The sequence below is a fragment of the Diadema setosum genome, chromosome 2 (genome assembly GCF_964275005.1).
Source record: "Diadema setosum chromosome 2, eeDiaSeto1, whole genome shotgun sequence".
Taxonomy (NCBI): domain Eukaryota; kingdom Metazoa; phylum Echinodermata; class Echinoidea; order Diadematoida; family Diadematidae; genus Diadema; species Diadema setosum.
The window spans coordinates 17778164-17802048 of record NC_092686.1 but is presented as its reverse complement, the minus strand read 5'-3'; the positions used below and the strand labels follow the sequence as shown (position 1 = coordinate 17802048).

The 23885-nt window shown below is 40.9% G+C and overlaps 1 protein-coding gene across 2 annotated transcripts; it reads right to left on the bottom strand.

Moving 5' to 3' along the window:
* Window positions 1-17438: 17438 nt before the first annotated feature.
* On the bottom strand, window positions 17439-21009 carry LOC140246194 (uncharacterized). 2 transcript variants are annotated; one of them, XM_072325640.1, is made up of 7 exons: window positions 20960-21009; window positions 20295-20717; window positions 19780-19950; window positions 19349-19416; window positions 18930-19062; window positions 18084-18753; window positions 17439-17674 (listed from the first exon to the last, which is right to left on the bottom strand). In XM_072325640.1, the coding sequence occupies exons 2-7, from the start codon at window positions 20712-20714 to the stop codon at window positions 17502-17504; spliced, it is 1635 nt and encodes a 544-aa protein (XP_072181741.1). In that variant the 5' UTR covers window positions 20715-20717; window positions 20960-21009; the 3' UTR covers window positions 17439-17501. The 2 variants fall into 2 exon arrangements, with proteins under 2 accessions (XP_072181741.1, XP_072181742.1); XM_072325641.1 differs by lacking the exon at window positions 20960-21009 and having other exon boundaries at window positions 17531-17674; window positions 18169-18753; window positions 20295-20768.
* Window positions 21010-23885: the final 2876 nt, after the last annotated feature.

The window sequence follows — 23885 nt, the reverse complement described above, 5'->3', positions numbered from 1 at the left end:
GAACCTCTCTCTTGCCGGTCATTTTCTGTTTAATAGTGTTATAACTTCTTTCAGCCTAATCGATGCGATTTCGGGTGAAATTGTTTCGTACGTAGAGTGTATACAAAGGGACTGATGTAGGACTCGTGAATATAGATATACATGTATCGTGTACAGGTGCGTGTACAGATGATTCTCAGCTAACCCTGGAAACGCCGACCGACGTGCATTGCACAGACGTAAACGTCCTGGGATGGTTAACGTAAGGATCTCAGGACCTGGGCCCCATTTTATAGAAAGCTTATTATGATAGCAATTCTTGCTGGAATGTCAATTGTCATAGTAACAACAAGAATCCAGCTTCCTGATTGGCTGTTGCTATGGGAAGTTACCATTCCAGCAAGAGTTTATATCCTAACATCTTTTATGAAATGGGGCCCTGGACTCGTAATCGTGGGACACGTTACGTCACATCATCTTCAGTACATTAGAGTTCCTTACTCCGAAAGTTCGTTAATCTGAAAAATAAATAAGGTTCAGTATTCCAAAGGTTCATTAATCCGGAAACTACATGTGGTCGGTATTTCCGAAGGTTAAATTCGTCTGCATGCATATTGTGACGCGAGGAGGGGGGTGGGGTTCGTTGGCCCCTATTTAAGAAATAAACTCTCTAATGAGCCACCCAAACCATTAATAAACCTCCTTTCGTAACTTGCTGCCACCACATACTTTTCAGGGGTATGAACCCTTATCGAATGACAACCTGTGAATGTCAATCAATATAACGCAAAGAAACTTCGAGGAAGTCAAATACAAAAAGGGGGGGGGGGGGGGGGGTTGTCATTCAGCTAGAATAGCAACTGCAGGCTCAACCAATAGCCAAACGCCAAACTCAACACAACCTCTTTCAATCCTACAAGTGCTCTCATTGGCTAGAGCTGGCGCCCTTTAATACATGTGCTACGTATTCATTCTGCGATCTGTATCCGTGACTGTGTGAGCCTGCAACGGTTAACTCTGTCCTGGTGCCAAACTTCTGAGCTAATTCACCATATTTCGGCCATTCATTGAAAATTTGCAGGGGTATCTGTTCAAGTTAATGGTGAGTTCTGTTTCTAAGAAGTTGTAAATGTTGACAACCACGATCTGACGTTCTATGATAGCTATTTGTTCACCGTGCAAAAGTCATTAGACTCAACAGAACATGCTCGAGATGCACACACGCATTCATGCACACATGATATGTACACACGTGCTTGAACATCGAGCAGTCTGATCACCATCGTCACACATCGCCAATCAAACACACACTCGGACAACTCCCCTTATTTTCCTCTATTGTGTAGAATTTCCTTAGTTTCTAACCAACAACCTCCTCATGTAACGTGACAAGGCATCCAAAACTTCGATGGGGGGGCCGTTCGTTGAAGGCGAACGTTTGTACTAAAGATTACTATTAACTGTTACGATACGTACTTGAACTAGACCAATAGTACTCTAACTACTCATGCTTTTACATCTTGCATTCAATACAACTGACACAATACAAGACACGGACTTCTCGACTCACACGTCCGTACAACCACACTCACATCATGACCAGGCAAGTACAGTGATAAAATTGTCTGTTTTGGAAACTGGAAAATTTGAGTAAATCTCAATCCAATGCAAGTGTGCTTTATTAACGTATTTACAATCGTAGCGTATGTACAACAGCATAGTCTTACTTACTTACTTAATACCTACTTTATTTTATCCTATGTGCGGTTGTGACTCGGCTCTATGAAACTTAGAGAAATGATATCAAAATCATATACTAATACTTGTACATACACATGTAAATAATGACACATTCAACATTTGGGCTTGTGACTCTCACCTAAGTTGTATCTATCCTTCATAACCATTGCTGTGCTCCGAGGGGCCTATTACATATACTCGTCGGTCTTCCGAACAATTCTGTCATAGTGACTAGGGTAGTTTCTCTATAACTCTTCAAAACCTTCTCTCTCCAACTTAAGCGCCTGCGCCTAGTTAACCGGTTCTCCGAAAATAATATTACGTTCCTCCACTCGTACCCGACCACTCCACCGTCTCTACTGGGATTCGAACTGGCACTCTTCCTGCCCAATACTATTATGAGTTTATCAGTCGTTCCTTTGATCTGATACAACTACCAGTATTTTATACGTTCTCCTAAGCAAACACAGCCTCGAGATTTTACCTCCTATGTTGCTCACTTATAGGGGCTTATTCCTAGCACAACGTTCTGTGTTCAACCTGGTCCATGACAATTCAAAATATTCTTCACCTTTGGTGATACACGTAAAACCTTGTATGTCAGGAACAGAAGTCATTATAATAATCCTTCACACTATAGTTTTATTATGAGTCACATTTCAATTCCGCACTATTCAATGAATAGATCCCTAACAATACTACAAGTACGACTAGAGTCAATGCTCTCAAAATGTATAAGGGGAGGGGGGGGGGAATACTTGGATGACTACATCATCTGTCATCAATTTCTCATCTTAACATGAGAAAGTCAATTCAGTCATAGGTAAAAGTCAAAAGGTTTCTTAACGAAGACAGTGGTACCTAATAAAAGGGATTTCAATAAAATGCACAAGTCAGGTACAGCTCTGCGTTGGTGCACGTGACGTTCTTTACACAAGATTGTCACCGTACGATGCATGTTGACCAGCGGCTTTGTCAGATGAGAGAACTCTACACCGGTACAGATAATGTTCCTTGTTCAGGATTGTTATGTAAGAATGATGAACACTGCTTACTAGATGAGATACCGTAACTCTGACGCCAGGTACAAATAACGTTCCTTATTCAGGATTGTTATGTATAAACATGAGGACTATTCGATGGATGCTTGTGTACGCGGGATAGAAACTCTGCACCGGTACGAATAACGTTCCTTGTTCAGGATTGTTATCATATGACAAGTACTAAATCAGACGTGCTAAAGCCAGGTAGACGGTAGATGAGACACATGGTAGCTCCACCATTGACACGAGTAACGTTCCTTGTTCAGGATTGTTACTTCACGATGAACAGTTGTCCACGTACAACGTAATAAGTCGGGATATTGGTAAAGGTCGGGGGGGGGGGGGTAACTGAATATATCACTGCCTCATCATTGACATCCTATCACTGTCATCTTCCAATGACAAGTACCGAGTACTATGTACTCTCAATACACAGAAAATTTGCTTCTAGTAAAACTAATCTATATCGTCTATGCAATATACAATTTCAAATTACATTCTTGTATATACATGTCCTACTAATGAGATACTCTGGCATGTGATTGCTTGACGTAGTAACGTCAGAAAATGTACCATAATGTTATTGAGGATTCATTTTTGTATTTTATGGTACATTGCCAAAAGATTCAAACATTTACGTAACACCCCTAACCCTCCATCGTCTATGCCTCCACATGGTTACTGTGCTGTTTGTTGTCAATAAAATGTGAAGAAAACATAAAGTCTGATGAACCATTTTGCTTGTTCTGCTCTTTCTGCTAATTTGTTTGTTAAACATTCTAGACATAAATCTCGTACTGTGATCTCCTTGACTCGAATATGGACCAAGAAACACGGCCGCCACTAACAGTTGGCCTACCTGTCAGTTTGACCTGAACCATGTTTAATTTACAGCCGCGCATAAGATTTGGAATTATATAGCCAGTATAAAAGCGCATGTATCGAAACTGACTCTCGCCTTGGAAATCACATTACGTGGGACATGAAACAAAAATATAGCTTTCATGGCATCATTTTAGAATGCAGTATTGACTTGTCATATCTATATATCTCCCTCTCTTCTAATACTAAAAACATTGTATCATATTGAATCAAGTAAACTTGAAACATTCACAGAATCTATACATCATCACCAGTTCAAAGTTAATGGTCATCAAGACCGCTACCATCAACATCCATGAACTCCTTTCCAAGGTCATCAAGACCAAATATAAACATCTTCATCTCATTTATTAGGTCATCAAGACCTCTATCAACTAACCTAAACATACTTGCAAATATTCTGTTATAATAATGTTCGATGACAACTTATACTTACTTTGGCTCTTGTACGGATAACTCAGCAAAAGAGAGGGGGGGGGGGAACAATCTTCTGAGATGAACTGGAAATCAGCTGATGAAAATTGCAAAATCTCATCTTCTGCTCCTCCTATTTATACCATAATTATGTGACGGGTTTCAAGGTTTATTATTGGGGCTATCCAGGGTTTATCCAGGGGCCAACCCTGTCCTCCAGTGATAAAAGGAACCTAAGCCACGCCCTCTCTTGACAACTATGATAATACGCAGCGTTCATTGGCTAAAAGTACGATCACGCATACGCAGCGGGAAAGAGCGTGATTTTGAACTAAGCTGCCACGATCACTCGTGCAGCGTCTAACACAGTAAAATCGCTAAAACCGTAGCAATTTCTCATCAATATACTTGGAATATCCGGAAATTATCACCTTTCTGAAAAGATCTCCATGTCATATCAAACCATAGCGGGATTTAAAGCGTCAAAGTAAGTATAACCTCGCCATCATTCTAAACATTCATCACTATTATAGTCCCACATATAAAAAATAGTGTATGTGAAATTTGTTAAAGTCTACCGTGAAAGAAAAGTGCATACACCGTACTACACGAACGGAGTGGGGAAAATAGAAGTAATCTACACACACAAAAAAAATTAAGAGCCACATTTGCCACATTGTCCCCCTCCACGTAATCGCTGTCCCAGCGATCGTAGGACACTTAGATTATTAATACTCATTATACTCATTACTTATTATACACTACCTTATTTACACAGTATGTACACATTATACATTGTAAAATTATCAACTCCTCACTCCAAATTGATGTGTGTACTCGTATTATGGAGTGTGCAAATATCCTCCAAACTTCATTTGCAATATCTATTCCTTGCAGAGATATACATGACATATAATTCTTTGTACCTTTAATCTGTGCTACATTGTATGAATATTCCAATAAATGTTCTCACTGTACATAACTGTAGCTCAGATGTATACACATCAGTTAAAACACATACTGTATGTGCACATGCATACAGTTATAATCTGTTCTAATAATTCGCCACTTGGATTGCAAGCAGAATCTTATTGCTCTCATTCAGATAATCTGTGCTATCTATCTATGGATGTTCTTACGATATACAACCATTACACAGATTTATACACATAACTTGAAACACATGCGTGCACATACACTGTACCACTCTAATGTGCATTAATTATTTATGGATGCTCCTGCCATATACAACTACTCAAACTTATTCACCTTGACTAAAACACCTGCAAATACGTACCGTTCTTCTAAAACTTCACAGATTTCACTGTATACGATACAGTGAATGTAATTGTACTTCTGTATCCATATACGATAACTATACACACTATATTACACTTTGAACTAGAACAATACTGATACAGCCAACGCTCTATTCTACACTTTTTACAGATGAAGAGTCGGGCAAACTCTCCTACGGCTCATGGTGAAAGTATCTGGTTAACACTTTTCTCTCTTGCAGCAGTTCCTTCCCATTTGCGTGCGTATACCATTCGGTTTCGACGACCAACCGACTCAGGCGAAGTGTGCCGGTACGTGGCTTTTTCAACGTGATTTGGATCATCCCGTCCTCTCCCGCCTGTTCAACGTCCATGTCCGACGTCTTCTCATCAGGAACTACCGACCCTACTGATGATGCTGCTGGAGAAACTGAAGATGCATCGCTCGATGAGGATGACGACACCGACAATGCTGGTGACCGTGGTGGTGTCTCTGACGCGGTGAGGCTTTTCTCGTCGTTGTCCAGACCAAGACTGATGGATGGCAGGTTTGCAACTTCAGCACTTCTCTTTCTGCTTTCCTTTTCAGCAACCTTTTCAGCCTTCTCCTCATCACGACCTTGTTTCTCCTTTCTGTCCTCTCGCTTCTCCCCAGCTTTCTCTCCTTCCCGACCTTGCTTCTCCTCCGGCTTTGCACCATCCCTCTCCTTTTCTCCACCTCGACGTTCATCTACTTTCTTTTCTTCCTTCTTTCTCTCCTCCGTCTTCGCATTCTTCTTTCTGTCATCTCTCAGCCTGTCTCGCTTCTCATTCGCCTTTCCTCCGTCCCTTTCTCTTTCTCCACCTCTTCGCTCATCCACCTTCCCGTCTTTCCTTCTGTCCTTTCTCTCCTCGCTACGTCTCTCGTCCCTCTGTCTCCTCTTTCGCCTCTCCTCCTCTTCCAACTCCTTTTCCATGAATCTTCTCGTTGCCACCTTATAATCAGCATATCCCGCCTCCTGCCTATGTCCAGGGTGTTGTCGCTGATAATGCCGGCTGAATTCGGGGCGTCCCCGTGATTCATAACTGCAGTATCGGCACTCTAGGGTTAACGTTGTGTTATGTATTAGATGCATATGTGTCAGAAGCGACGTCATGGATGGCTTATCCTCACGGCATATTGTACACTGCAACATCTATATAAAAAAAACAAGAAATATACCATGACGGGCTAACATTGTATTATTAATCTTCAATTAATCGTCTTGGGGCATGCCTACTTCTTGATGGGTTACGTCTGCGGGGTGTTGCATTGAGCCAGTTAACTCGGGGAGGACCATGATAAGGCTTCAACCGATCAACATGAATAACCTTGGGCTTGGATCTGCTCGATTCTTGGATTCTGTACACCACATCTGATAATTTGTGTGTGATCATGAATGGTCCCGTCCACTTGGGAAGAAGCTTTGGACATACTCCCCTCTTTCTTAGTACGTGATACAGCCAAACCCAATCGCCTACTTTGTATTGTACCAGTAGAGTGTTGCGATCATATTGCTTTGCCTGCTTATTGTGAGCTAGCGCCAGCTTTTGTCGAGCAATCTCATGCACATCGTTTAGTTTATCTCTGAGATGTTGTGCGTAATCGTCTCTCTCCGTTTCTTCTGACGTAGGTTGACTGATGGTGATATCCACTGGCAGTGTGATATCTCGGCCCAACATCATCATGACTGGAGATTCGCTGGTAGACTCTTGCACGGAGGTGCGGTATGCTAGCATAGCATATGGAATTCGTTCATCCCAGTCGGTTTGGTTCCGGTCCACGTCGAGGATAGATGCAACCATGGTAAGCAAAGTACGGTTGAATCTCTCGATGAAGCCATCACTCTGAGGATGTAGTGGAGATGTTCTAGTCTTCTTGATTCCAAGGAGTTTACATACTTCTCCCATCAGAGCAGACTCAAAATTTCTTCCTTGATCGGTATGCAATTCTTTAGGCACTCCAAATCTGCATACAAATTCTTCAACAAATACTCGGGCCACTGTTTCTGCTTCTTGGTTGGGGAGAGGGTACGACTCGATCCATTTAGTAAAATAGTCTCCAACCACAGGTACATATCGATTACCACGATCTGTCTCTGGAAGTGGTCCCAAAATGTCCATCGCTACCCTTTCAAGGGGTGCACCTACTGCATATGTCTGTAATGGGGCTCTTGATCTCTTTGGGGGATTCTTAAGTCTTGCACAAACTACACACTCTCGAACTGTTGACCTAACATCTGCAGACAAGCCGACCCAATAATAGCGTTGCTGCACTTTATGTAGTAACTTGTTTACTCCCAGATGACATGCTGTGTTCGAGCCATGAAGTTCATTGAGTACTGTTTGTCGCAGTGCGCGTGGAAGTACAGTCTTCCACTTAACTTCTTTACCATCTTCTGATTCCCACCTGCGCATGAGAATTCCATCTCGAACATCTAGTAGAGTCCAGTTTACCCAGTATGACTTAACAGCTGACGAAAGTCTTGACACTTCTGTCCATGCTGGTCTTTCTGTTCTCTCTTCTTTCCACCTCAAAATATGCTTTATGTCTCTGTCTTGTAACTGAGCCTTCCTTACGTCATCAGTGGTAATACTTGGCGAAATAGTAATTGCTTGTATTCTGCTGACAAGTTCAGATTCAGTATCCATTGTCAGTCTGTATTCTCAGCTACAGCAGTCCATCAGTTAAGCATACTGGTACTGTATGAATGTATACCAAATACAATACAGTTAATATTCATCTACATACTACACATTACATCACTAATTTACTCTACTGCTTATTTTCACAGACGTCTTCCAGTCGTCCGCACTGTGTGCATGGTCGTCGCGACAGACCATCTGCATTCATGTGAACTCGTCCTGGTCGGTGCTCAAGGGTGAGTGAATACTGGCTTATTACTTCTAGCCATCGTGCTACTTGTCCTTCGGGGTTCTTGAATTTCATGAGCCACCTCAGTGCACCATGATCAGTTCGAACTGTGACAGGCTGACCATAAAGATAGTGACGGAAATGTTTCAGGAAAGTTACAACAGCTAACAACTCTCGTCTGGTTACACAGTAGTTTTGTTCGGGTTTACTCAGTGTTCTGCTGGCATAAGCTACAACTCTTTCATGTCCATCTCTTTCTTGACTCAACACTGCGCCTATGCCAAACTTGCTGGCATCTGTATCGAGTAAGTACTCTACACCTAGTCTTGGGTATGCGAGGATTGGAGCTGTCGTCAACTTCTCTTTCAACAGTGTGAATGCCTGCTCACACTCATTAGTCCACTCAAACTTGTGATTCTTCTCTGTAAGAACATGAAGGGGCTTGGCAATACTCGCAAAGTCCTTGATGTACCGCCTGTAATAAGATGCTAGACCTAAGAAACTTCTCACGTCAGTTGGATTGGTTGGTTGCGGCCAATTTCGTACAGCTTCAGTCTTGGCTGGATCTGTGCTCACACCATCTGCCGATACTTTGTGTCCCAGATAAAGTACTTCTTTCTGGAATAGAAAGCATTTCTTGGGTTTGAGCTTGAGCTTGGCTGCTTGCAGTCTCTGTAGAACGATTTCTAGTCTTGCTATTACTTCTTCTACTGAGGGGCCAAACACTATGATGTCATCCAAATAGATCAGCAGGATTTTCCATTGTAAGCCTACCATGACGGTTTCCATTAACCGTTCGAACGTTGATGGGGCATTACATAAGCCGAATGGCATCACTTCAAACTGATATAGACCACCAGTAACTACAAACGCTGACTTGAGTTTTGCATCTTCATCTAGTGGGATCTGCCAATACCCAGAAGCGAGGTCAAGAGTGCAAAAGTACTCGGCACCATCAAGTGAATCAATTGATTCATCAATACGAGGGAGGGGGAATGAGTCTTTAACAGTGTACTTGTTCAGTTGTCGATAATCAATGCAAAATCGCTTTGTCCCATCTTTCTTGTTAGCAAGCACTACTGGTGATGACCAAGGACTGTTGGATGGTTTGATAATCCCTCTTTGAAGCATGTCAGTAACCTGCTTTTCTATTTCTTCTCTTTGTCCCATAGGAGGTCTGCGTGGATGCTGTCGTATCGGTGCACTGCAAGTTGTATGGATGGAGTGATGAACGATATCTGTACGACCGATGTCATGATCACCTCTGGAGAATGCGTCTTCATACTTGGCTAAAAGATCAGCTACTGATTCATGGCAGTCATCTGGTAGATTGGGCAATGCTCTGTGGTACAAGTCAGCGAGAAATTCAGGTAGGTGACTTGGCACTTGTCTTGTTGCATTAATCTTGTGTGTGTCACAACAATTTCCACTTGAGTCTGTGCAGTCGATGCATTCACCTTTGATTGTCAGTTGCAAATTATCACAGTCAATAGTTGAATTTGTCTGCAGCAGAAAATCCATCCCAAGTATTCCATCATACTCGATATCAGCTACTATGACACTTGCGGTATGCTGGGTTGTTCCTATTTGCATATTCACGACTGCTTCACCGTAAACTGTGATAGGGGATCCATTAGCTTGACATAGTCGTGTGCTCGTTCCACAAATGACAGGTTGACTTCCTAACTCTTGAAATGCTGACTTGGAGACTATTGTGATAGTTGACCCGGTATCAATGAGAAATCTGATAGCTGTTCCTTCTACAGTACTCTTCACAAACATGCCTTCTGTTATCACATTAACGGTACAGATAGTTGCTTGATGACGCTTGTCTCTCTCTAAGCCATCGGATCTTGTCTCTGGACTGACCGATCCACGATCCGCTGGAAAGGCCTCTTGCCGTTTCCCTGTCTGAACTTTGGACACTGTCTAGCCATGTGACCTTTCTGTCCACAATTGAAGCATGCATACTCACGAACATTGGTATCATTACTAGTGTTCTTGTTCATTTGTCTCATCATCTGCATGATCTCATTCAGACTTGCTTTGAGCTCATCAATTTCTGTTCTTGTCTTCATGTCAACAGATGCAGGCTGGATGCTGCTTTCCACAGCACGAACTGGACGAGGAGGGCGGTATCGTTCACGAGCTCGCTCAGCCTTCATAAACGACTCTGTCGCCAAACCTGCTCGAATAGCGTCGTCGAGTGTCACTGGATTAGCACGGAAAATGCCAGCGCGAATCTCGGCCTCGTCTATGGCTTCGGAGAAGTGAGTCTTGGCCAGTCGTTCCCTTGCCATGGTACTCATCTCGGGATATGCCAGGGCAGTGAGGTCGCGAATCGCCTGTCCAAGTTGCTGAATCGACTCATCTTTGCGTCGACGTCTCTGTCTCAACTCCATCAAAAAGTTCTCGGCCTGTTCTCCAGGTCCAAACCTACGCTCAAGATGCGCTACTAGCTCAGTGTACAAAATTGAATCTCCAATGGGTAGGTTATTCAACACCTTGATGGCTGGTCCATGAAGTCGCGTTGCAAGATACTGGCCTGCTTCGGCATTCGTCCATCTGTTTAACTTCATACATACTTCAAAGTGTCTCTTGTAATCGGCCCAGGGAATCTTTCCACCAAACTTCTCTGGCAGCACATCTTTGCGATGATTACCCACAGTCACAGGTAGTTGCTCCATCGCTACAGTTGACGGTTGACTAGAAACATACTCGGGCATCTCTTGAAGTGCACGTGGACTGAAAACTCGTCGTCGAACTGGCGGAATTGCATCTCCATACTCCTGTGTGACTACTATTTCTTGATCAGTTTGGTCAGCAGTCCATTGCTTTGGAGTGTGTTGTGAGATTGCTTGATCACCAGCAGCTAGCTCTACTGTCGCTGCAGCAGCTTTTTGACGGTTTTCGCTATCCATGTTGACTGTTATTTGGTTTGAATTGAAAGATAACCCGAAATGTTTATGGGTTTTAAAAGCCAGAGTATCTCTTACAATGTCAATGTAAAAAGGAGTAGAACTCCTTTACTAGCTTACACTACAGTTGCTCTTACTTACATACAGCTACACTACAATAATGTACTTGCTATATTTCATATCAAATTTGTTTGTAATTATGCTACCATGCTAAGTATGTCAAACTATTGGTGTTACTCCAACCACTTGCCTGGTTTGCGCAATTCTACTAACTGATAGACTCTAGACGTGACATATCCAACTTTGACAGTACCTACAGCGTAACCTTGACTGCACACTGCATTACTTCAAACTGACTAAACTTCAGACAAACAGACTCTTACTGTTTGCTAAGTACTAGCCTGGACCTCAAGTCACTCAACGTCATCATCAGCTTACTAGTTGCAACAACACACTGGCAACAACACTGAGACACACCAATCCTTCTTCACACACATATCAGTTTACTAAATATCACTGTATAGTGTTCTTAAAACACATACGCAATCAATCCCATCAGCGGTCTTTTACAAAAAGTAATCAATCCCACCGAACAGTGGTTTTATATTTCAGCAATCCCACCGCTGCCACCAAAATGTGACGCGAGGAGGGGGGTGGGGTTCGTTGGCCCCTATTTAAGAAATAAACTCTCTAATGAGCCACCCAAACCATTAATAAACCTCCTTTCGTAACTTGCTGCCACCACATACTTTTCAGGGGTATGAACCCTTATCGAATGACAACCTGTGAATGTCAATCAATATAACGCAAAGAAACTTCGAGGAAGTCAAATACAAAAAGGGGGGGGGGGTTGTCATTCAGCTAGAATAGCAACTGCAGGCTCAACCAATAGCCAAACGCCAAACTCAACACAACCTCTTTCAATCCTACAAGTGCTCTCATTGGCTAGAGCTGGCGCCCTTTAATACATGTGCTACGTATTCATTCTGCGATCTGTATCCGTGACTGTGTGAGCCTGCAACGGTTAACTCTGTCCTGGTGCCAAACTTCTGAGCTAATTCACCATATTTCGGCCATTCATTGAAAATTTGCAGGGGTATCTGTTCAAGTTAATGGTGAGTTCTGTTTCTAAGAAGTTGTAAATGTTGACAACCACGATCTGACGTTCTATGATAGCTATTTGTTCACCGTGCAAAAGTCATTAGACTCAACAGAACATGCTCGAGATGCACACACGCATTCATGCACACATGATATGTACACACGTGCTTGAACATCGAGCAGTCTGATCACCATCGTCACACATCGCCAATCAAACACACACTCGGACAACTCCCCTTATTTTCCTCTATTGTGTAGAATTTCCTTAGTTTCTAACCAACAACCTCCTCATGTAACGTGACAAGGCATCCAAAACTTCGATGGGGGGGCCGTTCGTTGAAGGCGAACGTTTGTACTAAAGATTACTATTAACTGTTACGATACGTACTTGAACTAGACCAATAGTACTCTAACTACTCATGCTTTTACATCTTGCATTCAATACAACTGACACAATACAAGACACGGACTTCTCGACTCACACGTCCGTACAACCACACTCACATCATGACCAGGCAAGTACAGTGATAAAATTGTCTGTTTTGGAAACTGGAAAATTTGAGTAAATCTCAATCCAATGCAAGTGTGCTTTATTAACGTATTTACAATCGTAGCGTATGTACAACAGCATAGTCTTACTTACTTACTTAATACCTACTTTATTTTATCCTATGTGCGGTTGTGACTCGGCTCTATGAAACTTAGAGAAATGATATCAAAATCATATACTAATACTTGTACATACACATGTAAATAATGACACATTCAACATTTGGGCTTGTGACTCTCACCTAAGTTGTATCTATCCTTCATAACCATTGCTGTGCTCCGAGGGGCCTATTACATATACTCGTCGGTCTTCCGAACAATTCTGTCATAGTGACTAGGGTAGTTTCTCTATAACTCTTCAAAACCTTCTCTCTCCAACTTAAGCGCCTGCGCCTAGTTAACCGGTTCTCCGAAAATAATATTACGTTCCTCCACTCGTACCCGACCACTCCACCGTCTCTACTGGGATTCGAACTGGCACTCTTCCTGCCCAATACTATTATGAGTTTATCAGTCGTTCCTTTGATCTGATACAACTACCAGTATTTTATACGTTCTCCTAAGCAAACACAGCCTCGAGATTTTACCTCCTATGTTGCTCACTTATAGGGGCTTATTCCTAGCACAACGTTCTGTGTTCAACCTGGTCCATGACAATTCAAAATATTCTTCACCTTTGGTGATACACGTAAAACCTTGTATGTCAGGAACAGAAGTCATTATAATAATCCTTCACACTATAGTTTTATTATGAGTCACATTTCAATTCCGCACTATTCAATGAATAGATCCCTAACAATACTACAAGTACGACTAGAGTCAATGCTCTCAAAATGTATAAGGGGAGGGGGGGGGGGAATACTTGGATGACTACATCATCTGTCATCAATTTCTCATCTTAACATGAGAAAGTCAATTCAGTCATAGGTAAAAGTCAAAAGGTTTCTTAACGAAGACAGTGGTACCTAATAAAAGGGATTTCAATAAAATGCACAAGTCAGGTACAGCTCTGCGTTGGTGCACGTGACGTTCTTTACACAAGATTGTCACCGTACGATGCATGTTGACCAGCGGCTTTGTCAGATGAGAGAACTCTACACCGGTACAGATAATGTTCCTTGTTCAGGATTGTTATGTAAGAATGATGAACACTGCTTACTAGATGAGATACCGTAACTCTGACGCCAGGTACAAATAACGTTCCTTATTCAGGATTGTTATGTATAAACATGAGGACTATTCGATGGATGCTTGTGTACGCGGGATAGAAACTCTGCACCGGTACGAATAACGTTCCTTGTTCAGGATTGTTATCATATGACAAGTACTAAATCAGACGTGCTAAAGCCAGGTAGACGGTAGATGAGACACATGGTAGCTCCACCATTGACACGAGTAACGTTCCTTGTTCAGGATTGTTACTTCACGATGAACAGTTGTCCACGTACAACGTAATAAGTCGGGATATTGGTAAAGGTCGGGGGGGGGGGGGGGGGTAACTGAATATATCACTGCCTCATCATTGACATCCTATCACTGTCATCTTCCAATGACAAGTACCGAGTACTATGTACTCTCAATACACAGAAAATTTGCTTCTAGTAAAACTAATCTATATCGTCTATGCAATATACAATTTCAAATTACATTCTTGTATATACATGTCCTACTAATGAGATACTCTGGCATGTGATTGCTTGACGTAGTAACGTCAGAAAATGTACCATAATGTTATTGAGGATTCATTTTTGTATTTTATGGTACATTGCCAAAAGATTCAAACATTTACGTAACACCCCTAACCCTCCATCGTCTATGCCTCCACATGGTTACTGTGCTGTTTGTTGTCAATAAAATGTGAAGAAAACATAAAGTCTGATGAACCATTTTGCTTGTTCTGCTCTTTCTGCTAATTTGTTTGTTAAACATTCTAGACATAAATCTCGTACTGTGATCTCCTTGACTCGAATATGGACCAAGAAACACGGCCGCCACTAACAGTTGGCCTACCTGTCAGTTTGACCTGAACCATGTTTAATTTACAGCCGCGCATAAGATTTGGAATTATATAGCCAGTATAAAAGCGCATGTATCGAAACTGACTCTCGCCTTGGAAATCACATTACGTGGGACATGAAACAAAAATATAGCTTTCATGGCATCATTTTAGAATGCAGTATTGACTTGTCATATCTATATATCTCCCTCTCTTCTAATACTAAAAACATTGTATCATATTGAATCAAGTAAACTTGAAACATTCACAGAATCTATACATCATCACCAGTTCAAAGTTAATGGTCATCAAGACCGCTACCATCAACATCCATGAACTCCTTTCCAAGGTCATCAAGACCAAATATAAACATCTTCATCTCATTTATTAGGTCATCAAGACCTCTATCAACTAACCTAAACATACTTGCAAATATTCTGTTATAATAATGTTCGATGACAACTTATACTTACTTTGGCTCTTGTACGGATAACTCAGCAAAAGAGAGGGGGGGGGGAACAATCTTCTGAGATGAACTGGAAATCAGCTGATGAAAATTGCAAAATCTCATCTTCTGCTCCTCCTATTTATACCATAATTATGTGACGGGTTTCAAGGTTTATTATTGGGGCTATCCAGGGTTTATCCAGGGGCCAACCCTGTCCTCCAGTGATAAAAGGAACCTAAGCCACGCCCTCTCTTGACAACTATGATAATACGCAGCGTTCATTGGCTAAAAGTACGATCACGCATACGCAGCGGGAAAGAGCGTGATTTTGAACTAAGCTGCCACGATCACTCGTGCAGCGTCTAACACAGTAAAATCGCTAAAACCGTAGCAATTTCTCATCAATATACTTGGAATATCCGGAAATTATCACCTTTCTGAAAAGATCTCCATGTCATATCAAACCATAGCGGGATTTAAAGCGTCAAAGTAAGTATAACCTCGCCATCATTCTAAACATTCATCACTATTATAGTCCCACATATAAAAAATAGTGTATGTGAAATTTGTTAAAGTCTACCGTGAAAGAAAAGTGCATACACCGTACTACACGAACGGAGTGGGGAAAATAGAAGTAATCTACACACACAAAAAAAATTAAGAGCCACATTTGCCACAATATTTTTTTTTCATGTATTCATTTTCGGATTAGCGAACCTTGTTGCATTTTCGCACTATATCGAACCTTCGGAATAACGAACCGTATTTCATATTTGGACTAACCAACCGCATTTTCGGTTAACGGCCCTATTTCGTTTTCGGATTAGCGAACGTCTACGTGTATACGGAATTTGTGTATTTCGGAACAGCGAATTTTGCATTCTAGCCCATACTTGAGCGAGGGTCAAGCAACATTCTGAAGATGGTCAAGGAAATTGGTTTTATGTCACTTGTAGACATTTTCATGGTATTGCGGTGGTGGCATAAGAAGTACATAATTCACAAAAGTGTACATCTCAACAGAATAGTTACATCAGCAACCCCCAAATATTAGGAACAACCCTAAGCCCTCCATAACAGCGTTTACTTCGTTCCGTATAGCTTAAAGGGATGGTACAGTTTCTGTTAAGATTGAGCCTCGGGTTTCCAGCATTTTTTATTACAAATTTATTTTCAAAGATTATGACAAACCTCTCATGAAATAAAAAAGAAGAGAATATAATTCTGAGAGGAATTCAAAGTGTTGATGAAAATACGTTTTGATACTTAGATGACTGAGATATACAAAACAAAGCAACCCTTTAATGAAAAGTGGGATCCTCCTTTTAATAGCATCGCTTTGTTTCACTTTGTTTTTTGGATTTCTCGGCCACTGCAAAACCGATTCTCATCATGTATACTTTGAATGTGTCTTAGAATAATCTATGTTCTTTGACATTTCATAAGCTGCTTTTTAAGTATCTCGCAAAAAGTTAAAATTTGCAAGCAAAGGAAAAGCACTGTTTAGGCAGGATGCAGTCCGTTTATTGTCCCTCCCTTTGTGGTCGTTAGCATAAAATAACTATAATTGAGCTAATGACTCGGTGCTTTCAGTGTTGTTGTTGTTCTTTTTTTTTCAATTATAGTTTTCGTATAATCCCGCGATATAAGTGAACGATAATGTCTTTTCTCAAAAGACGGAGGCTCTTTTCTTCTTCGCATGTATCTAACTATAAGGTATACTTTCGAATAACTCCAAACATAACTCCATAACGCCAAAACACACACATACACACACGCATACATAATCACACACACTCACACGCGCAAACAAACACAAACACAATATATAATTTATGTATTTTAATGTATCAATGATTTGTGTAATCGCAAATATATGAATGGTTTTATGTTAAATAAACTTCAAATTTAGACCTTCAAACTTCAGTACGTTTTTCCTTGTCATTGCGAGTGAGTTCAAGATTGTGATTTGATTTGTATACATGTATGCCTACTCTATTCGTATAATTCTTCAAATTGATGCTTAGATTGACAAACCATTACCTATGTTGAAATCCGACCCCCGCCCTCACCCCACACACACCAAAAAAAAAAAAAAAAATGCATTCAATGTCAGTACATACACTTGTACTTCAAATACAACGGAAATGATAAACACATGTAAGAAATATGAAATATTATGCAACAATGGTTTATTTACAATATTTACAAGGCAAGATCGTTTGACCCCTAAATGTTAGCTGCAAGTCTGATATAGGCTTTTATTTTCGCAGTTTCTTGAAAAGGCGCTTCCAGAAAGGTGGCCGTTTGTACCCTCTTTTCAGCTCGCTGATTTCCTTGAGAATTGTAGTGAGACTCGGACGGGATTCTGGGTTTCTCGTTCTGCATCTCATGCCGAGGGAAGAGAGTTTCTGAACGGTTGGACATCGTGAATCTGTAAGGCGAGTGAATAAAAAATATAAGATATACTATGATTCATTCTGTAAGGGATCTATCGATGCATATAAGTGTTATTTATTGAAATTGCACAAAATTAATGACAAAACCCTGGGCAATTTTTTTGTCTTCGTATAGATTAGAAATAACGATATAATGCCTCGAACATAAAAACGATATGACTTAGACGGATGCCAGTTAGACGATCAGAAATTATTATTGATACGATTAAGATTCAACATCCTCATTGAGCTGTGATTTGATTAAGGAAATTACCAGTGATTACCAGTTTATCAGAGTTAGTCTTGAAATTATCTATGGGAAAATACGTCATAATCGCAAGCTGGCGAATCAGAGATAGTTGACCAACAATGATCAAGTGTCGAGAAAACTATTGCAAAACTTACCGTCCAGCACCTGTGCGATATCCATCAAGATGACACCTAGTGAAAAGGTGTCTGAGTGAACCGATGTCTTTTCCTCGTTGAGCACGATTTCGGGGGCAAGATAGTCCGCTTCTTCCCCCTGCAGGTAGGCAAACTTGACGGCTTCCGGGAGACCCGACATTTGAAGTGGGGAGGTCATCGATGACACCATGCCAAAGTCGATGATAACGCCGCGATAGCGACCTCCTCGGCGTTCAAGAAGGACGTTGTCGCTTTTCATGTCGTTATGGAGGAGTCCGTTCTCATGGAGCTCCATCATGCCCCTGACGACGTCCTCGGCGATGTTGAGGCCGTCCTTGGTTGAGAGAGGAGGTGGGTTGAGAAGTGGGTAGCTGAGTCCCGTTTCACTGTCTCCAACAAACTGCACTCCCAGACAGAGGTCGTTGCCATTGTCAAGTGTTCCCAAGAAACGGGGGAAGTATGGACTGTCCGAGAGAAGCTGGTGAACGAGAGCCTCCTTGTTGGCTCGCCTTCTTGTCTCTTTAAGTTCGTCCACCAGTTCGCCTGGTGAGGCATGGTTGTTGGATCGAAAGGGCTCTTTGATGGCTACGGGAGTTGATGTTTTGCTGTGTCGGGCTAGGAGAACACGGCCGTAGCTACCACGACCAATCTCAAGTAGACTGTTCATGTTCTGAAATTGCAAAAGGAGAGAAAAACATTACGCGTATACATAATCTCATAATTTGCTGGCGAGATATACATACTACAACTTTTGTATGTAATTGCTTGCAACTGAAAAGAAGATTGATGAAAACTTGCGTTCTCTCATTTTAAAAACGTTTGCGGGAATGATTACGAAGGACTTACCGACACGCTGTGGCCGCAGTTGAAAGTCAAAAGGTCATCAAAAGTCAGTGATGGACACTTGACCTTTTCTTGCAGCATGTTAACGACAACTTCGTCAACGTTTTGACTGCTTGGAGAGCTCTCTGTCGGATACCTGCCGTGATGAAAAGTCACAATGAGCAAAAGATACATTATACTTGAAATTACTTGAGTGGAACGAAAGACAAATAAAAAAGTAATAAAAGTGTGTCACTACATTACAGCAGGTATGCTATACTTGTTTTGAAGAAATGACTTCCACTGCATCGATTGACTTCACAGTTTTGATTGTCAACCGATTGTAAAGGTGACTTTGCATATCGTCAAGGAACAAAATTTAACCACAGAACATCAAACCGCTATATACCTTAATAAAGATAATGCATGAAAGAATTACTTACCTTTGAGATGTCACTGCAGAATTTTCACACATGTTCGACGGTGTATTTTCATCAACAGAATGGATATCCTGTAACGAAAAATGGAAGTCAAAATCAGAACTGTCAGGACAGTCTCATTTGACACAGAATATTATCATTGCCTCATGGTGTTTTAGGGCGCTGGAAGAAAAGACCCACGTCTTTCTTATGTCGGACTTTTCTTTTTGCTGTTGGTGGTGTTGTTGTTGTTGTTGTTGTTTTCATTTCCTTCACGAGTGTCTAAACTAAATCATGATGGGATTACTCTTATTCTGACAATGTGTAAATATGAATCCAGTATTATTGTCCTGTGCGTATGAAGTATTTGATAATCTCGCGGTAAACTTTATTTTCGTCAATAATATGATAAACAATGTTAGGAACTGGCTATGAATAACATAACAGATATTTACCTGTTCAGGTTCAGTACTCTGACTGCATGAAACAGGAGTGCGCTGACTACCAGTTTCCTTGTTGGAGCCAGGAATGTCTTGTAGAAGAGGGAAGATTTCGTGAATTTCCGAAAGGAGGTCCAAAGATGTAGCAGGTGGAAAGGAAGACGGCGCTTCAGTTTTGTCAGAAGCCTGCAAATTCCAAATGATATACAATCGTGTTTAGACATAAGCTTCTCATTTTCGTGTCTTCATCGATAAGAAAAGATGACATTGCTGTGCGAAAGAAACGAAACGCACGAAGACATGTTCATACTTATTTTTTTTTCTCACTTCTATAGAGACGCCCTCAAAAGACAATAACCAAGTCAAACAAAACAAAACGCAGATCTCATCTGAAAACAAAACCTTTTGGCAAAATCGTGTTTCATATTGATTCATTGCATCGTATTATTTTTACTATATTATGTTTGACATCAGCAATGAGAAATGAGCACTGAAAGGCATGGACAAGTTAAAACAATGTGAAATTCTACCTGGCTGTCTCCCGACGTTATTTGGCACTGTATGGGCACATCTGTTGTTGGTAACACTGTCGCCTCATTGTCGTCGATCTCAACATTCTGGTCGACGACAACATTTTCAGGGACCGCTTCGACTGTGGAAGCGATAGTAAGTTCTGTGGTCGAGGCAACGTCATCTCCGTGGGCAGACACCATTACCGACTCCACGGTCTCTTGTACTGCCGATGAGTCGCCCTCGATCTGCACGTCATCACGAGGGGTAGTTTTGTCACCCCGTTCGTTGACAATCTTGATGGCTTGGAGTATCTCGGCAGCATGGTCGGATGCCGGCCCGAGAGCCAGCCGCTGCTTTCGTTTAGCCATCCACTTGGCTCTGCGCTGTTTCTGAGCCGACAAAGCTCCGTCCGTAGACACAGCTTGACTATCTGACATATCCTGGCATAACCAGAAACAAAATAATTACAAGTATGGTATATACGTTAATATCAATTTAATGAATAATGACATTATATCTACCAAACCCTTTAGAGTCATACACTGTAATATATTTGTGTCTTGCTATAAATCCATGCATTCTTTTATTATTTGAAAATAGGTATAATAATATATGGATAGATACATAGGTACTGAACGATTGTTTCGACAAATTCCATAATAATCTACAAAACAGAACTTACTATTGATCTGCCTAGGTCAAAACCAATAGCTATATGTCAAATTTCTTCGAATATCTGCCAATTCGGAAAGCTCGGGAGGAGAACAACTGTAATAACGATCGTTACTCAGAAGCTCACTAGGAAAGAGTGAAGGATTTTTTGTTGACACAAGACCAACTCGTAACCTAGCATTGCGCACTGTAGCGTGAGCAACTTTCAGCCAATCGCCGTCTCCTAAAAACGCGTAAGCTACACATACACGCTAATGCTTTACAAGGCAACCCCAACATATTTCATGACGCAACAATACTTCGTGCGTATTGACTGGACTGTACGAGGTCTATGCAAGTGCATCCATATCGCATTGAAGCTTTGTAGGTAAGATAATCTAAATCCATAAACAAATGTGCTGATATTGCTTATTATTTCCTTGTTTAATTCTCAGCTGAATCCGACGAAATACCTCTCTTTAATATTTAACCTGAAACGTGAAGAATGCTCTTTTACTCAAAGTGATCACTACTTTCAGTTTCTTTCCCGCCCCCCCCCCCAAAAAAAATGAACCAAAAAAAAAAAAAAAATGGGTACAGAAGCTGTTCCTCTGGATATCTTCTTTTTGTGTCTGCTTTTGTTAACTGAACTATCTTTCATTGTCGAAGACAGATAGCTCATTATCTGTGATTTTTTTTCAAATTTCCTGGTGGGTATTGGAAGAATTTTCGACAGCAAGCTCGTTTGGGTGTATTGATTGTAGTATATACTGAACCTCTCTCTTGCCGGTCATTTTCTGTTTAATAGTGTTATAACTTCTTTCAGCCTAATCGATGCGATTTCGGGTGAAATTGTTTCGTACGTAGAGTGTATACAAAGGGACTGATGTAGGACTCGTGAATATAGATATATCGTGTACAGGTGCGTGTACAGATGAAATCTCAGCTAACCCTGGAAACGCCGACCGACGTGCATTGCACAGACGTAAACGTCCTGGTTAACGTATCATTCTCAGGACCTGGGCCCCATTTTATAGAAAGCTTATTATGATGGAAATTCTTCCTGGAATGTCAATTGTCATAGTAACAACAAGAATCCAGCTTCCTGATTGGCTGTTGCTATGGGAAGTTACCATTCCAGCAAGAGTTATATCCTAACATCTTTTATGAAATGGGGCCCTGGACTCGCATTCGTGGGACACGTGACGTCACATCATCTTCAGTACATTAGAGTTCCTTACTCCGAAAGTTCGTTAATCTGAAAATCAAATAAGGTTCAGTATTCCAAAGGTTCATTAATCCGGAAACTACATGTGGTCGGTATTTCCGAAGGTTAAATTCGTCTGCATGCATATTTTTTTTTTCATGTATTCATTTTCGGATTAGCGAACCTTGTTGCATTTTCGCACTATATCGAACCTTCGGAATAACGAACCGTATTTCATATTTGGACTAACCAACCGCATTTTCGGTTAACGGCCCTATTTCGTTTTCGGATTAACGAACGTCTACGTGTATATACGGAATTTGTGTATTTCGGAACAGCGAATTTTGCATTCTAGCTCATACTAACTTGAGCGAGGGTCAAGCAGCACTCTGAAGATGGTCAAGGAAATTGGTTTTATGTCACTTGTAGACATTTTTCATGGTATTGCGGTGGTGGCATAAGAAGTACATAATTCACAAAAGTGTACATCTCAACAGGATAGTTACATCAGCAACCCCAAAATATTAGGAACAACCCTAAGCCCTCCATAACAGCGTTTACTTCGTTCCGGGTATAGCTTAAAGGGATGGTACAGTTTCTGTTAAGATTGAGCCTCGGGTTTCCAGCATTTTTTTATTACAAATTTATTTTTAGAGATAATGACAAACCTCTTATGAAATAAAAAAAGAAGAGAATATAATTCTAAGAGGAATTCAAAGTGTTGATGAAAATACGTTTTGATACTTAGATGACTGAGATATACAAAACAAAGCAACTCTTTAATGAAAAGTGGGATCCTCCTTTTAATAGCATCGTTTTGTTTCACTTTGTTTTTTGGATTTCTCGGCCACTGCAAGACCGATTCTCATCATGCATACTTTGAATGTGTCTAGAATAATCTATGTTCTTTGACATTTCATAAGCTGCTTTTTATGTATCTCGCAAAAAGTTAAAATTTGCAAGCAAAGGAAAAGCACTGTTTAGGCAGGATGCAGTCCGTTTATTGTCCCTCCACCTGTGGTCGTTAGCATGAAATAATTATAATTGAGCTAATGAATCGGTGCTTTCAGTGTTGTTGTTGTTGTTTTTTTTTTTGTTTTTCAATTATAGTTTTCGTATAATCACGCGATATAAGTGAACGTGATAATGTCTTTTCTCAAAAGACGGAGGCTCTTTTCTTCTTCGCATGTATCTAACTCACTATTATTCTGTCTGTTGGGAACTACCCTGACAAGACTCCGGTCTTTTGTAGTTTCCACGTTTCATTTATAGTTGTTATTATGTTACGTATGCATGTTCATGTATTCGTTTCCTGTCCTCAGTTTGTCATTGTACAAATTATATGTTTTTTAAATGAAACACAATAAAGTTCAAGTTCAAGGTATACTTTCGATAATAACTCCAAACATAACTCCATAACGCCAAAACACACACATACACACACGCACACATAATCACGCACACTCACACACGCAAACAAACACAAACACAATGTATAATTTATGTATTTTAATGTATCAATGATTTGTGCAGTCGCAAATATATGAATGGTTTTATGTTAAATAAACTTCAAATTTAAACCTTCAAGCTTTAGTACGTTTTTCCTTGTCATTGCGAGTGAGTTCAAGATTTTGATTTGATTTGTATAAAAGTCATGTATGCCTAGTCTATTCGTATAATTCTTCAAATTGATGCTTAGATTGACAAACCATTACCTATGTTGAAATCCGACCCCCCCCCCCCACCCCAC